At 46.9% G+C, this 14,686-nt stretch overlaps 1 protein-coding gene across 1 annotated transcript in view; it reads right to left on the minus strand.

Moving 5' to 3' along the window:
* Positions 1 to 2,084: 2,084 nt before the first annotated feature.
* Positions 2,085 to 14,686, minus strand: part of LOC144148166 (microtubule-associated serine/threonine-protein kinase 3-like) — a 42,387-nt gene continuing 29,785 nt past the window's right edge. The window contains exons 10-13 of the mRNA XM_077679747.1: positions 14,435 to 14,543; positions 8,133 to 8,272; positions 6,159 to 6,506; positions 2,085 to 3,006 (exon numbers count right to left, since the gene is read on the minus strand). Coding sequence (XP_077535873.1) covers positions 2,749 to 3,006; positions 6,159 to 6,506; positions 8,133 to 8,272; positions 14,435 to 14,543 — 855 coding nt within the window. The 3' untranslated portion in view covers positions 2,085 to 2,748. The remainder of the gene's footprint in view (positions 3,007 to 6,158; positions 6,507 to 8,132; positions 8,273 to 14,434; positions 14,544 to 14,686) is intronic.

The raw sequence follows: 14,686 nt of genomic DNA on the forward strand, positions 1-14,686 counted from the left end.
ACATTTGGTAATCAGAAATGTCTTCTTCTACACTTATTTCAGGGGTTAACTGACGGGATACAAACGCGACATCAAGTACTCAATGGGCGCTAACTTGTATGCTTATGGGTTCTTTTACCAAAGATAGCGAGAAGCTATATTTAAAAGCCGCTCACAGCTGTTGACTTTGTGCCTACCAGTCGTAAGCTGATCCAAGTCAATGCCACCGAGGTTGAAATCGCTGGTGATGGCAAGTTTAGTGCGCTCAGTTACATTCTGGTAAAGGAAATCGTTCATTTGAAGTATGTAATCTTACGGGCCTTAGGTTTTCTATAAATGCCGCATACAGTAATTGACGTATTATTAACCTTATTAGTGCACCAGGTACTTTCGTCATCAGGGATGCCTTGATTGGGGAAACATGAAAGACAATTTTTTGTGGCATAGCTACTCCCCCTCCTTGACTGTCATGATCCGTACGTATACCAGGGTATAGGGTGGAGGAATTACTTCGGAATCATGTATGTTAGTATTTAGTCATGTTCCTGTTATAACTGCTATATCAGGGGAGTACAGTATCAGCCACTCCTCAAATTTGTGCACTTTGTTAACAATACTTCTCGCATTGAAACACACTAATGAAAGTGGTGTATTATTCCTGATGCGTCACGCGTCGTTAGTCCGCGCATCGGCAGGCAGGTCGTCATGAGATTGTTCTATTCCCACTCGCTCATTCTGGCGTGGTCCCAAACATACAATCTTTTATTCATGTTAAGTTTGTCATACACCATAGAAACTTTATCGCGATTGTCACGGTAAACTCTTGCCGATTGCTACAGCTTCCGACGCGTTCCATGGACCGCCAGTGAAAAGGCCTCCGAAAGAGATGTTGCTGAATCCTTCAGCTTGAAATAGTTCCGTATAGCACTGACATATTTTATGTGTAGTCATAAAATCGAATCCCGACAGGTCGTTATCGCGTGGAATTTTTCTTGCCAACGCGGTGTGCGCGCTCGACCGAGGTCCCTTTTACCCCTAGCATGCCCGCAAAGATGTTGGTCACGACACTTTCCACAGGAGAACCATAATCTTCATCCTGCGTTTCGTTTACGCCATACACAACTTAGTTATTCTCACGACTACGCTTCTATAAATCACCAATTTTTTAGTCATTTCCTCGGCCTCGCAATGAACGGTGGTTATTTCTTCAACGTTTTCGTAATACTGTTTAAGTGGGGCAAGAGTGACCTCTATGGATGCAATTTTGGCCTCTACATTCTATATAGACAAATCTGTAGAGTGTTGTGAAGAACACTTGATCTCAGTGACAAGTAAGGGTATCCTCTCCAGCTTAGTTATATGACCAGGGTTTTCCTCGATGTCACTAGTAAGTTGCAAAAACAACCCAATAATGCGCAATGAGTCACAGCAACAATGATACACCTATTGAGCCAAGTTTAAAGGGTTCAAACACATGCGCAGTCACACCATCGCCTGCCCACAAAGACCTCTTCACCTCTTCCCCAAGTACAGCTGTAATCAGAGCACCATTCTCGAAACCAGCTACGTACCCAACCTCAACACCCCTGTATGCTCAGCGCTTCTATAACAAATGCACACTGCGCTGATCTCCCCCCCTCCAACACCTAAAAAAAACAGCGCTGAGGGAGTTATACATAGGTTAAGGTCGCAGAGACTTCTCCACCCCTCCTACACATTTGTAATGAGGTTAATATTGTCGAAGCTGACCTCAGACCCGCTTTCAGTGTAAATTTCCGGAAAGCGAGAGTCAGGGCTTTTTTTCACACGGTTACGGTGCAACTCAATCCATGCGAAAAAGGCATTTTTCCTGAGAAAGTATTACTTTGAGATTTGAGATAGAGGGCGTAGGTCCAAAAGGGTGGTGTGACGAGCTGGCCAATGATGAGTTCTCCGGTGATGAGTGGACTTTTCACGAGTCGGCTGGTTGCCAATAAAAATTATCGCACAAATATTCGAGGCAGCAGCGGGGACAAATCATGGAAGAAGTGTTTTAAACGTAATTTCGGCAATTTTTTAAAGCAAACAAATATTACTATTGCGTAAAGGGCACTTTTGTGTCTGCATAGTGGTCCTTTGTATCAAAGTGATGAAAAACGTTTCTTGTGCATCAAAAGTAGCTTGACCACGTCAAGCGCGATCTTGGGTCGTCCGGATTTAACGTGACCATTACAAAAACAAAATTTGGTCCTAAGCCTCAAGACTTAAGGCGACTGAGACCACAGGACTGGATGGCATTTTAACAAGCGTCGAATGCATCCAATCCTTATTGCACCCACCAATCTCATTGTCAATAACATTGTTCACTGTTGGAGACAGTGTCACGTTTTACTGGTAATTATTACATGAGTCAAAGACATTGATAAAAAATGCGAACGCTGCCATGAAGATTCACGACAGTAGGTGTAACTATACATACTAACGCTATAAGCAACAAATGTATGTACAGATGCTGTTTCAATGGTCAGTTTAAAATTAAGGCGCGTTCGAGTAAACAAACATCTCACCGAAAAGTATCGTAATTTGCTCGCAGTTCTGAAGCATGCGCGCACAAGCTGCTGGTGTCGGAAGTGTGAGTACGCTTAATAAAGAGGTTTCGCTAAGGCTATCTCTAACACACCATATACATGCCGCATTGAAATATCAATGAGCGCACGTGGTTGTCGCTTGTCCTACGGAAAATATCAGCCGTACAGTCAATTGTGGAGGGAGCCACACGAAGAGCGGCTTTCAGCTGATGCTGGCTGCCGTGGACTTGGAGGGCACTTTTATGTCACTCATTGTCGACCCCTGCATCTTGGAGATGAGGAAGCGCTTCTTGCGCATCGGGGATACCGGGACCACTGAGAGCGCGATCTCGGGTTTTCCTGCTGCCAACAGGAGGTCGACCTGCCGCCTGGACATGCCTTCTACTGCGACGCCGTCAATATCCACCAACACGTCTCCGGGGAAGATCATTTTGTCGTTCGTACTGGTCACGTCTGCGTACTGGAAAAAAGAAGGAAGGAATGTTACCGGTCTGTAAACTGCACGTTATTGTTAAGTGATGCCCCACTACAGTCGCCCACTCACGTTTTTGCCAGTGGATTCGGTGGGTGACCGCTAATCGCACAAACAAGATTCAGTGACGTCATAAACAAATCACCGTTAAGTGGATAGGTTGTTGCCCCTGCTGCATATGATCTATTTTATATCTCAATTAATTCGCTGAAGTTTGCGATAAAAATAGAACCGTCGTTATTGGGACAGGGCGGCCTCTCAATAAACGGAGCTTGTATTGTGTCCTCACGGCCCCGTTCAGGAGTTTACGAAGAAAAATTCACGTGAAGATTACTATACTCCCTAATGTGAAATTTTTGCGGAGGTCGAACTGCCCTCTTGGTCACGGCGCATACCTGCTGCGTCTCTTGAATTGATCGCGTGATCAGCGAACGCACGGACGCGCGCGCTACTGCACTGTTACATCGCAGCGCGTCGGCGCCGCCGGCAACCATGTTGTTCGAAATCGTGTTTGAACCTCCCGCGCACGTCTCGTGGTTCGGGTGAGCCTTAACCATTTGAGGGTCGAATTTTTTTGAAAAAAACTTTCCCTGGTGGTCAAATTAGTTTATTGCGGATTTGGAATGTACAAAATGTCTAAAGTCAGGATTAAATGGTACAAAATTTATCAGGAACCGCATTTCGGGGTCAGCATCTCTTAGAACTGAAAAATGTTCAATAGTATTTCAGAGTGTGGTATTCCTTGAAACACGGGGCTACGCACAGTGCCTTACCGCAGTCTGCACGCATAAAGCGCATGTCCGAAAATGAGCTGTCTTCTTCTGAAGAAAGACTGTCTTCCGATTCAGACTCGGTGAAAGGAGCAAACTCAGAGTCAGAAGAGTCATCGCGGTCGGTGTCATCAGAGCGGGCAGTTCGTTGGGCCATATCGCCGCTTTGCCGTGCATCTGAAGAACTCGAAGGCAACCCAGTAAACGAGGAGAGCGAGAATAACTCATGCGCGCCTGTGATAAACAAGCTAATAGCAGCGCCAATACAGATAGAAATCAACTTCCGCCGCCCCCGCAACGGAGTCTCCGATTAGGTTACTTCAGTTCCAAGCAAGGAGGGCAAGAATACCTAGTGAGCGTGGGTAATAAACAAGATAACAGCAGCGCCAATATAGATCGAAATCAACTTCCGCCGCCCCTGATAGTGACCGCCGATCAAGTTTCGCGCGCCTCCGATGCGATCACGTGGCGAAACTGAAACCACGAAACGCGTTGACACGTACGCGCCGAAGCACTGCCGGACTGGCCGAAGCAATGCCTCCGCGATCGGAAGGTAGCACAATCAACTTTCAAACACTTCTTGTAAGTCCCAGGAGGTGGCAGCACCTCCCAGGGAGCATGCATCGTTAATATGGCGCGAAATTTCAAACGGATGCTCGAAATCGTACCCGTACGGCAAGGACATTGCGGGACGGAAAACCGCCGCCGTACACCAGTGGCGGATCCAGAGGGGGGGGGCGGTAGGGGCGATCGCCCCCCCCCCCAAAGCCTGTGTCAACATCCCCCCCTCTCCCCCCTCCCTTCAGTGCCAGTGGCCACCTCCTTGATCAGGTTGCCCCGACACGACTGCCCTAACCGCAGAGGAAGCCGAATTTCTATTTTTTGCCGTCACAGCTGCTGAATACCATATCATCAGAAGACGAAGCAAAAGTAGTCAAGCAGATTGCCCAGCGGTATGGATCGCTCATAAGCCACGGCCCAATAAGCGCTAGTGCTATTGCAACAGAACTGCGGCTATGGCGGGAAAAGTGGAAGCGTGAAAGAGAAGGAGCCGACATCCCTGCGACTGCTGTTGAAGCATTCTGCATGTGCGACGTCGACATCTTTCCTTCGATCAAAGCATTACTACAAATACTGGCCACTCTCCCTGTCAGCGTCGCCAGCGCCGAAAGATCCTTCTCTACGCTCCGCCGCTTAAAGACATGGCTGCGATCACAGATGTGTGAGACACGCCTGACCGGCCTCGCCTTGCTACATACGCACAGAGACATCCCTGTTGACTGTGAAAAAGTTATTGATCGCTTCGCCAACGGAAATCGTGGACGACGGAGGTTGGAATTTGTGTTGTAGCATTGGATTGCTCACATTAGAACTTTCAGTAGAAGTTCCCAAATCTACCAACCAGACGTCGTGGTGTTCTAGCTGCACATATTTCTGTGGCATTGTTTCTGCAGTCTCGTACATGAACTCCCATTGTATCTGCAGTAATGCTTGGTTATGAATGGCACATTCACTTTTGAAGTGCAGGTATGTGCTCATCATTATGACCCCGGAAATATCCAAGAATTAGTGTAATTCTGGTGACCACGTCGAAAGAGAGAAAATGATTGGACGTCAATCGGCTCATTTAATATGGTGCCGGTGCACCGGAAAGCGCCGTGCCTGTTCACTGTGATCCGGATAATGTAAATACTTGTATAAAGACAGCGTTCTTTCTCACATCAACTTGTCCTGATGACTGCCCGGCACGACACCAACCCGTGTTCGCACCGGCCACGCAACCCGATTCCTAATAAAGGCTTAGCACAGCAAAATGTGCCTACTTCTGAAGTATGGTAGCCGGATATTTGTAGTATTTCTTGAAATTCATTAAGATTAGAAAACTGATTAGAACAAATGAGTAGAACCACTGTGAGCAAAAATTAACAGTATTTATGCTCTGATGGGGTTCCTTTGATAATAGTAACTACTAAAAACAAAAGTCACCCTCACCCTATTCATTTGTACTTCAAGTGACCGCCCCCCCCCCCCCCCAAATGAGTGGCTGGATCCGCCCCTGCCGTACACGTACGGCAAAAACCCTTAAAGGGTTAAACGCGGAGGAGCATCTGTCGAAGGTGCAAGAGGAAGGCAGGGAGGCAAACTGAGCCATTGCAACGCGCCGGGAGATGACGCCTTAGCAGCGCGTGCCGCCCTCCTCCTCACACCATCGCTAGCCGCTGCTCCTTTGTCTTCCTTCTGCTGAATGGCACGTTCGCTGGCTTGGGTACGCGGATGCCGCTCCCACCAGCTCCGCGAAACCCTCGTACCGGGCGCCAAAGCTCTGCGCGCTAAAAAGCGGTAACAGCGCCGTCCTCTACTAAGCCTCACCAGAAACAGGAAGCACTTGGCAGTGGTCTTCAGCTTTTCGTCAGGCACGTCGACGTCGATGAGTCCAACACCATACGGTTTCGTGCCGATGCAACCGAATCCAGCTGCCTTGACAACGGCGGTCTCGTGGCTGATGCTGCGCATGAGGCCTAAAAATTCGCGACCGCTGCTCAGCAGTCGGTACGGGCTGGAAGCCATCACCGACAGCACCAGCTGGTCTCCAGCGCCGTTGATTAGCTTCTTGATCCGAGGGATGGGCGCGTCTGATACGGGGATGCCGTTCACGTGCAGGATGAAGTCCAGGGGCAGCACCTTGGACAGATCGGCCGGAGTGCCTTTGGTCACCGCCTGGGGAATAGCAGACCGGTACTGTTATTCGCAGAGTCTGCGCTGCGGCCTCTCGCCAGTAGCAGTGGCTTAGTGCTTACAGAAGACTGGAGCATTTGGATTGCATGAACGTTTTGTTATAAAAACTCTCTTTAAAGTTGAATTTGGGCGATAATGTTCGAAAACTATTTCTATTTTCAAATTTTGGGTATTTAAAGTGCAGAACCTAACCTGCGCTATGTGGCGACTGTAGTGGCGGGGGGGCTCAGGATTAATGTTGACATCGTGGGGATCTTTAACGTACGCTGAATTCTCGACTACGCGCGTTCTTGGTTTCAGCAGCAACAACGCCACTGCGCCACTGCTGCGGGATAGCATGGAAAACTAAAAAAAAAAATGTACGAATGCAACCCTTAGGTGGGGATGGACGTGAAACGAAGCTTCAGCTGCTTTCCGTTACAAACTGGTCCATTACGAAGTGCTTGTGAAAGCATTCATCTGTGCCGACAAACCAGCGGCGCTGCTCTCACAAATCCACGAGACGGTGTTTGCGTGGGACGGTACATCGAAACGGCACGAATCGCTTGCTTGACCTATAGATTGAAGGTCAGGGGGACGCTACCAGACGTTTTCTTGGTTTGTACCTGAATAATATGGTTCGCTTGAAATGCATAAAACTTCCGCTGCAGCGATGTAAACAACTTCAATAAAATGTCGACGAAGAATGTTTCGCCACATGAGAACTGAAGTGTGCTTCGGTGTGTGTTCTGCATTCATGCAATACCACCGACTAGCATGATTGGATACGATAGTGCTACTATCATTACGGCATTATCATCTATAAATTATTCTCTTAGCAGTAGTAGATTGTATTAGTAGTAGTAGTAGTAGTAGTAGTAGTACATTGTGCGGCAAAACCTTGTGGCGGCACGGCATATAAATTGATGTGCAGTTAAATACACACATAACCATTGTTTCGCTGTTACCCCGGCGACTCCAAAAGCAAGCTTTCTCACTCGACAGGCCCTTTTCTGTTGTCGCGAGTAAATCAGTTGTAAGTAAGTCCTCTGTTCGTACTTTTGCCTTTCATCCTAGTCTCGATTGTTTAAGCTGTGCTTCAACACACATCACCGACTGGCCCATATATCTCATACTCTTTAGAAAGGTAGGGCTCAAATTACGCCAAAAAGCCATGCATATACATCACCGCTGAGCAGGAAGACAGCCGTCCAAAGGGGAAACTTAAGCGAAAACCAGAGTATTGATGCGTTTACATTGCTCGTTAACAAAATTGTCATGAACGGTGCTAAGGAATGCGCCCTTCTGCCAACACTAACGTACACATTGCCGAGCTTCTTGCCTGCCTCCACGAAAAATGACCTCGTAATGGTCAACAGTCTTTTAAAGGCCGTGGGAAACAGAATGGAGATAAGGATTAACAGCGATTTTTCTTAGCCTATCTGAGATCATTGCCGCTGCATCCTGGTCAGCTTCTTTTTCACTTGAATCGATCACACAATCATCTCGACACGGGAGCAAGGGCCAAGCGCGGTACTGCGCGAATGCCATCTTATGAATGGGCATTCATTTAGCTGCGAATGATGGTTTAGAGACGAGGGCGCGCGAAGGAAATAATAAACAACTCACTTCTACGTAAGTGAAGAAAGACTCCTCTCCCTTGACGCGCCGCATTGAGAAACCGAATCCCCAGAACTTGAAGTATTTCTTCTTCCGGTACAGAATGAGGTCCACCTTCTCGGCGGCCGCGGGGTCTTTGACTCCCAGGCCTAACGAGAACAGAGGCAGGCCTGTTTTATTTCATTGCACAGAGTGAAATAAAGAGCACGAATAGATGCGAAGCACGTAAGCAACGAACAGGTGGGCGCCAACCAGCAAAGCTACCAGGAAGATCAACGTCATGAAATAAATATGCTAAAGGGATCGCGTCTCCGCCATCTGTTAAGTCACTGGGACTAGTGAATCGAAAGTGTATACTCCAACTCAAAGTACTTATAGGACAGTTGCAAGTTGGGCGAGTTGGTACGTGTTCATACTTAATCACAGCGCGAAGGACGGGACAGACAGAAAGATTAACCACTGGACAGGCGCTGACTCTCAACTAAATTTATTGAAAACCCGCAACAAACATTTATACTGAAGGCAAACAACGCCGCACGTGTCAAAGAGCATACAAAAACCAAAAAAACCAGATAAAAGTGCAAACGGGAACATGGCTTATTTGTCGTTATCCATGAACTGGACCTCTTTATCAGTAAGCACCACTGAAGAGTGGCTCACACACTTATCGCCCCTCTTGCTAATGTGATAGGCTTCAACTATCTCACGGTGTAGCTGCTTCGGGTGCTTGGTAAGAATATCAGTTTCGTGAAACACCGGTGGTTAATCTTTCTGTCTGTCCCGTCCTTCGCGCTGTGATTAAGTATGATCAAAGTACTTACTCGTAAGTACATGGACTTGCGAATACAATCCAGTACGATAATCGCGAGCACAAAATATCCACCAGTTTACTGGTACCTGTACTTGCGAATAAGTGCCCGCGAGCCCATGTACAATACTTGTCAAAAATTTCCAGGCCACGCCAAAGGTGCAGAGGCCAGATAAGCACCAAAGTACCAAATTACCCTGCGAGTGGTGCCGAATCATTTCTGCCAACAAGGAAGAGGAGAGACACCTTTATTTCTAGCTGTCACGAAATAATTCGGTCACAGGTAGACGTTAAGCTTGTGCTTTGGGCTTGGCCTAGAAAATTTTAATAAAGACTGTACTTAAGTCTGCACACACTCGTCGTCTAACTCACGTTTAGTGCGAAACCTCGGTGGCGCTACATCTTTAAAAACATTCATTGCGTCACCAGCTACCTTCAGCCGCTTGCGCGCACCCTGCACCTTTCTTTCGCTTTGCTCGCTTGGGCTCTGCCTGCTGCGATGCCAAGCAACAGGGCAAAGGCAAAACGGCTGCTTCGCCGGCGCTTGGTGTCTTACATTCGTTATCTTTGGCGCAGTGACTGGGCTATCTGAGCGTGCTATTCCGTGCGAAGGAAAGGATGAATCCAATCTTCCAATAGATATAGCTAGATGACAGGCCGCAAAATTTTAAGCAAAGGCGAATTCTCACGAAGCACTGTGTGCATAGTCCTCCATTTCGTCCGTGATAACTAGGCTTAGAACTGCTGAACCTGGACCATCTTTTATCTGGTCTGTACTAACTCTGCACCGTACTTACACGTGAGTGACCACTAATGAGTACAAGATGGTCTATCGATGAGAAAAGGAGGAAGAGGGAAAATTTTATTATTATTAGGCTATGAGACAAACAGCCCCGAGTGGTGCGCGTAAAGCAAAAATACATCTTTTTAGGCGAACCTGACATGGCTAGCGTTCCACGCATCTTTCAAGTCCGCGAACCACAAGTAACGTGTGTTTAAAGCCCGAGGAGTTTTATTGCACGAGGTGTGGAAAAATGACGTCCCTGTGCATGCGGTATTATAGCAAGTGGTAACCAAGAAAGCCGCGCACTGTTCAAGACTATCGTACTGGTACTATTTCTTACTATTTCGAATAGATCTCGAAAAGTGCTCGTTGACGTCATTTCCGCCTGCTGCTCCTCCAGCAAGCCCCAATGTTTACGGCACTGTTTAAGGTTAGTAACGTGTATGGTCCAAAGATTCCAATCCATTCTTGCCGAGCTAGAGGTTATTTCTTTCCCTGCGAGCCAAAAAAGCTGGTTGGAAGCACGCAGAAATTTGTACAGAACGGGGAACAACCACGAGGGACGCAGTCGCGTCGTGGCGTGTCGGAAGTGGGAACGTACCCTTAGGCAGTTCTTTCATGAGACACATCGTGTGTATGTCCTAGGCTACTTTTGCTACTTCTGTTTTTGCTGTTTTGTTCTTACATCAGTTTGTAATTATTGTGCTCCCCCTTACTTTATGCTCTACCACAGGCCTGCAGAGTATCGAATAAAAATTAATAAAATAACGCCTGGCTATGAAAGAGATAGCAGACATTCACGCCTATTGAAACGCGGTACTTGCAAAGTTAAAAAAAAGGTGCTCTCAGAAGACCTCGAAGCATACATGCATTTTGCATATTACTGTTCAAACTATTTTTAAAGCATTGGTCCGTTTAATTGGGAAGATACCACTCCTGGCACCATTAGGCATTTCCACCAGGGATGACAACAAGACTCCACGTTGTGCGCTACCCGAACCAAGTGGGGGAAATGAGCCCTCCCCGCATCACATGTGCCAAATCACATAAAGGTTTAACACCAGTTTTGTGACATTTCTCACAATAATACAAAATGTTTATGGCGAGATGCGCATGCCAGCGAAATAAGCTGTCTTGTTTAGATACCTACACTTGAAAAATATAACTTACCATGTCTTCGTAAAGAAAGTTGAGCGATGCGAGAAAGCTTTCTAACATCGCGTCAAGAGTTTTTCAAGCCCTTCGCTGAAAATGCGTTCAATCGATCGTCAAGTCTTCAAAGACCCAAATGGCAAAGAACGAAGCAATGCGTCGACGAAATGTATATGGTTGAAGAGATAAAGGTACATTGTTGTACTCCTCCTTCATGATCGACGCGTGCATTGCATTGTGGTATTTATAGCCGTTCCTCTTTAGCGGTATTCCTGTAACCGTTCAGGACGCCATCGGTCTCCCAAAGACAGCTTTCGCTTTAAAAAGCATTCATATAAAGGGGCCATGTAGACAAAACACAAGTTTGGTTCATTTGAATATTGCTTCGTCATGATAATACTGACACCAGCTACGTAATTAGGAAAAAAAGGAAGTGGCCATGCGACTCACTAGCTCATTTTGCGCACTAGAATATATGATATCATATGCACAGTCATGCGGTTTGCTGAAGCTGGCAAATTAGGCAGGTAAGTTAGGCAGGGCTTAGACGCTTGCAGAAGGAGCTATTTTCGCTTACGTGTTATGCATATTCATTTTATAGTCGTAAAAAGGTGGTGTGAAACAATCGAAGTTATGAAAATCTACCTAAACATATTAGTACCACTGCGTACTGCTGTTGGTACTGCGCGTTCTATCCTTGTCATAGCTGCGCAGCAGTGCGGCACTTCGGGGTTTTTTTTTTTTTTTCAGACAACACTGGCCGATTGGCGTAAGCAACATTGTCTTACGTGACACTACCATAGCTAAGATGGCCACCTTACCATACCCCTTGTTTCACGGAATGGTTAGTACCTACCGTATCAAAAACAAGCTAGGTGCAAATGCGGTGCGGAATAGCGGTGGGGAACAGTACTATGGTGGCGCCATCTAGGAGGACTGATGGTAAATAAGGCTCCGCAATCCAGTCCAGACTGAAATACGCACTTGCAGTTCGCTTGAAGACCCGTACATGTGCCGTCATGGCAGGCGTCAGGAAACACGATTGTGCGGGAGAATCAAAATTTTAAGTTGAATTGATTAATCTCCTAGTGAACAAATCATCACCTGCTGCTGGAAAAGTGCTGGGGGCAATATAAAACACCAAATTTTTCGAAGGAAGCAAAGTTGTATTTTGTCTGCACGGCCCCTTAAACTCTTCCACGCGACTCCGCAGGGTTCCATATTCTGAGCTCCGCATTGATAAAAACACAACTAAAGGGCCGTGCTGCTTCGCAATGCCTGGACATGCGCACAACCACTGGGGAAGCGGAGAGTGCCGATGTGGAAGTGAGTCCGGTGTTCGGATAGAGGAACGTCATATCAGTCACTTATCCGCTGAACGTACACAGCGGTGCAACCGCTACCGTTACTCGCAGCCCAAAAGTGGGAACCCTCGGTGGCGTGCAATCATTTTTTTTTTCATTCATAGCTCAAGTGCGTAACGTCTAAAGAGTCTTTTTCGGTTCTTATTTAACATTCTAACCGGATGGTTTCTATGAGCGTAAACAGCAGAAGTTGATTTGATTTGATTCATTGTAGGGTTTAACGCGCCCACGCAACGCAGGCGATGAGGCGCGCCGTAGTGGAGGCCTCCAGATTAATTTTGACCACCTGCAGGGGATCTTTAGCGTGCTACTAAATCTCGTACACATTGGCGTTTTTGCTTTTCGCTTCCATCAGGAATGCGGCCGCCGCGGCGAAAATAGCAGAACCACTGCTTCGGTTGACTTTCCTTTGAGGGCGACGAGCACTACCAATCGCCCCCCCCCCCCCCCCCCCCCCCCCCCTAAAAAAAAAAATCCTTTGCGGCTTCACCTCTTCAAACTCTGCAAGTTGTTTAGTGCGTGCCACTCTTAGGTTAGTAACTGGAGTTCTCGGGGCTCGGGCCACATTTTCATCTGCACTTCGCGTGTTTGACGGTTCTTCTTCTGCGAAGTGACCCCAGTGTCATTTGTGTGCTTTCCATAACAGCGAGTGGATACGAGACGGATATATAGGGAAAACTTTACTTCCGGTGGTGAGGTTTATACATGCCCACATCACTTAGCGCACAGGTACCCTAAGAATCTGTGAAAGAAAAACAAACGTAAATGACCGTGCCTCACAAAATTCCTTTAAGTGGTAATGCGCATTGAATTGCTTCTTTGTAAAAAAATACGGTAGAAGGATTATTTGAAAATATCAGCGCCCTATTGCCATGACTTCGGATGAATTGGGGCGTCACACGCGGTTATGCAAACAAGAAATCCCGAAAATTGAGTGACAAAATCAAAATTATGCAATTATTCCACCACCCTCACACAATTACCCCGAGAAATAAAAACTATCAATGATACGCCACCTGGAAGGACAACAAGACCTGGGCTCCCATCCACGCTTTCAACGCGGTTGGACAGCACAATTGTGGGCATCACCTGTAATTATTGTCCACGGCACTATGGCAAATCATTGACCAAAGGCTATAAAATGCAGTTTTGCAAAACTTAATTCGTATTGCCGGTTCCCTACCGGCTGTTCCTCGTACTGACGTTGCTCTTCAGAAGTCACTATTAGATGAGTACTCTTGTATTTATGGAAATGTATTGACGTCGCAAAATGTAATTTTTTCAACGCATATTGTTTATATGTAGTGTATTTATGTGGCGTGCGTGCGTGCGTGCGTGCGTGCGTGTGTGTGTGTGTGTGCGTGCGTGCTTGCGTGCGTGCGTGTGTGCGTGTGCGTGTGCGTGTGCGTGTGTGTGTGTGTGTGTGTGTGTGTGTGTGTGTGTGTGTGTGTGTGTGTGTGTGTGTGTGTGTGTGTGTGTGAGGAAGACATGTGGACAGAGATAGAGATTTTAACATCCCTCCTGTTTGCAAGTGTATCTCACCACAAGAACTGCCGAATGTTAGTTTAATAGAGTACTTTATCCCCCACGTTCGTGGCAGTCGTGTATTGGGTTTGTTCTTTACTGACACAAACACTATGGTTTGAGGTGTATGTGTGATTCAAAACTGCTCCCTTTCTCTTTCCATATCCACTGTTGACGTCCTCTTCCTTCCTGATGTACGATCACACGTTCCCCCGGTTGGGTGCTCGAACTGCAGAGATTTGCTGTCCACGGACGAGAAAAAGTTCGTGAATGGAGACCTATACAGCTTCGCTATAATGTATAAATATTTTTAGCGACACTTCTAGTTGTGGTCTGAAAACTACAAAGTCCTCACTGTTCTGCTGTGATCGGCAATAATGGCAGAGTCGATTTTCAGAGGTCGTATAATTAAGATTTCTGAAAATCGACTCTGCCATCGAGTCTGCCAGGCGCAACATTGCGCCTTGAGTTCCGTCGTACGCGCCAAGGGGTGAATCATCACACATGCATTCCAGAATATCTCTCTAGTTTGTGCGCGGCTGCAACCGTAAAATATGTCGGACCAAATTTCAACGGTCTTGCTTCTACCGGAATCGCTGCATTGTAGCGGGTTTGCTTTTGGCATTGTGCAGAGACATGAGCAACTGATGCGTCTGCGATGATCTGTAGTTTCACTCACTGCTCAAAGCGGCCGCAGAGTTGGACTGGTAGTCGATGGCCGTGGATGCCTCACCGCTGCTTTCCATGAACGACTCGGGCAACGTGATCGCTGTCTTGCTTGTCTTTACCTAGGAACGGAACGTTTTTACCGATTAAATTATTCGGAATATATTTTAACAAACCCCCCCAATAGCGGAGCTCATATGTTCGCTCCACGGCTACTGGTATTAGGTACTTCCTCGCAAGCCAAAATTGGTAGGGTTTAGGTCAT

The sequence above is a fragment of the Haemaphysalis longicornis genome, unplaced genomic scaffold (assembly GCF_048455015.1).
Source record: "Haemaphysalis longicornis isolate Haplotype H1 unplaced genomic scaffold, Haemaphysalis longicornis Haplotype H1 scaffold_8, whole genome shotgun sequence".
Lineage (NCBI taxonomy): Eukaryota > Metazoa > Arthropoda > Arachnida > Ixodida > Ixodidae > Haemaphysalis > Haemaphysalis longicornis.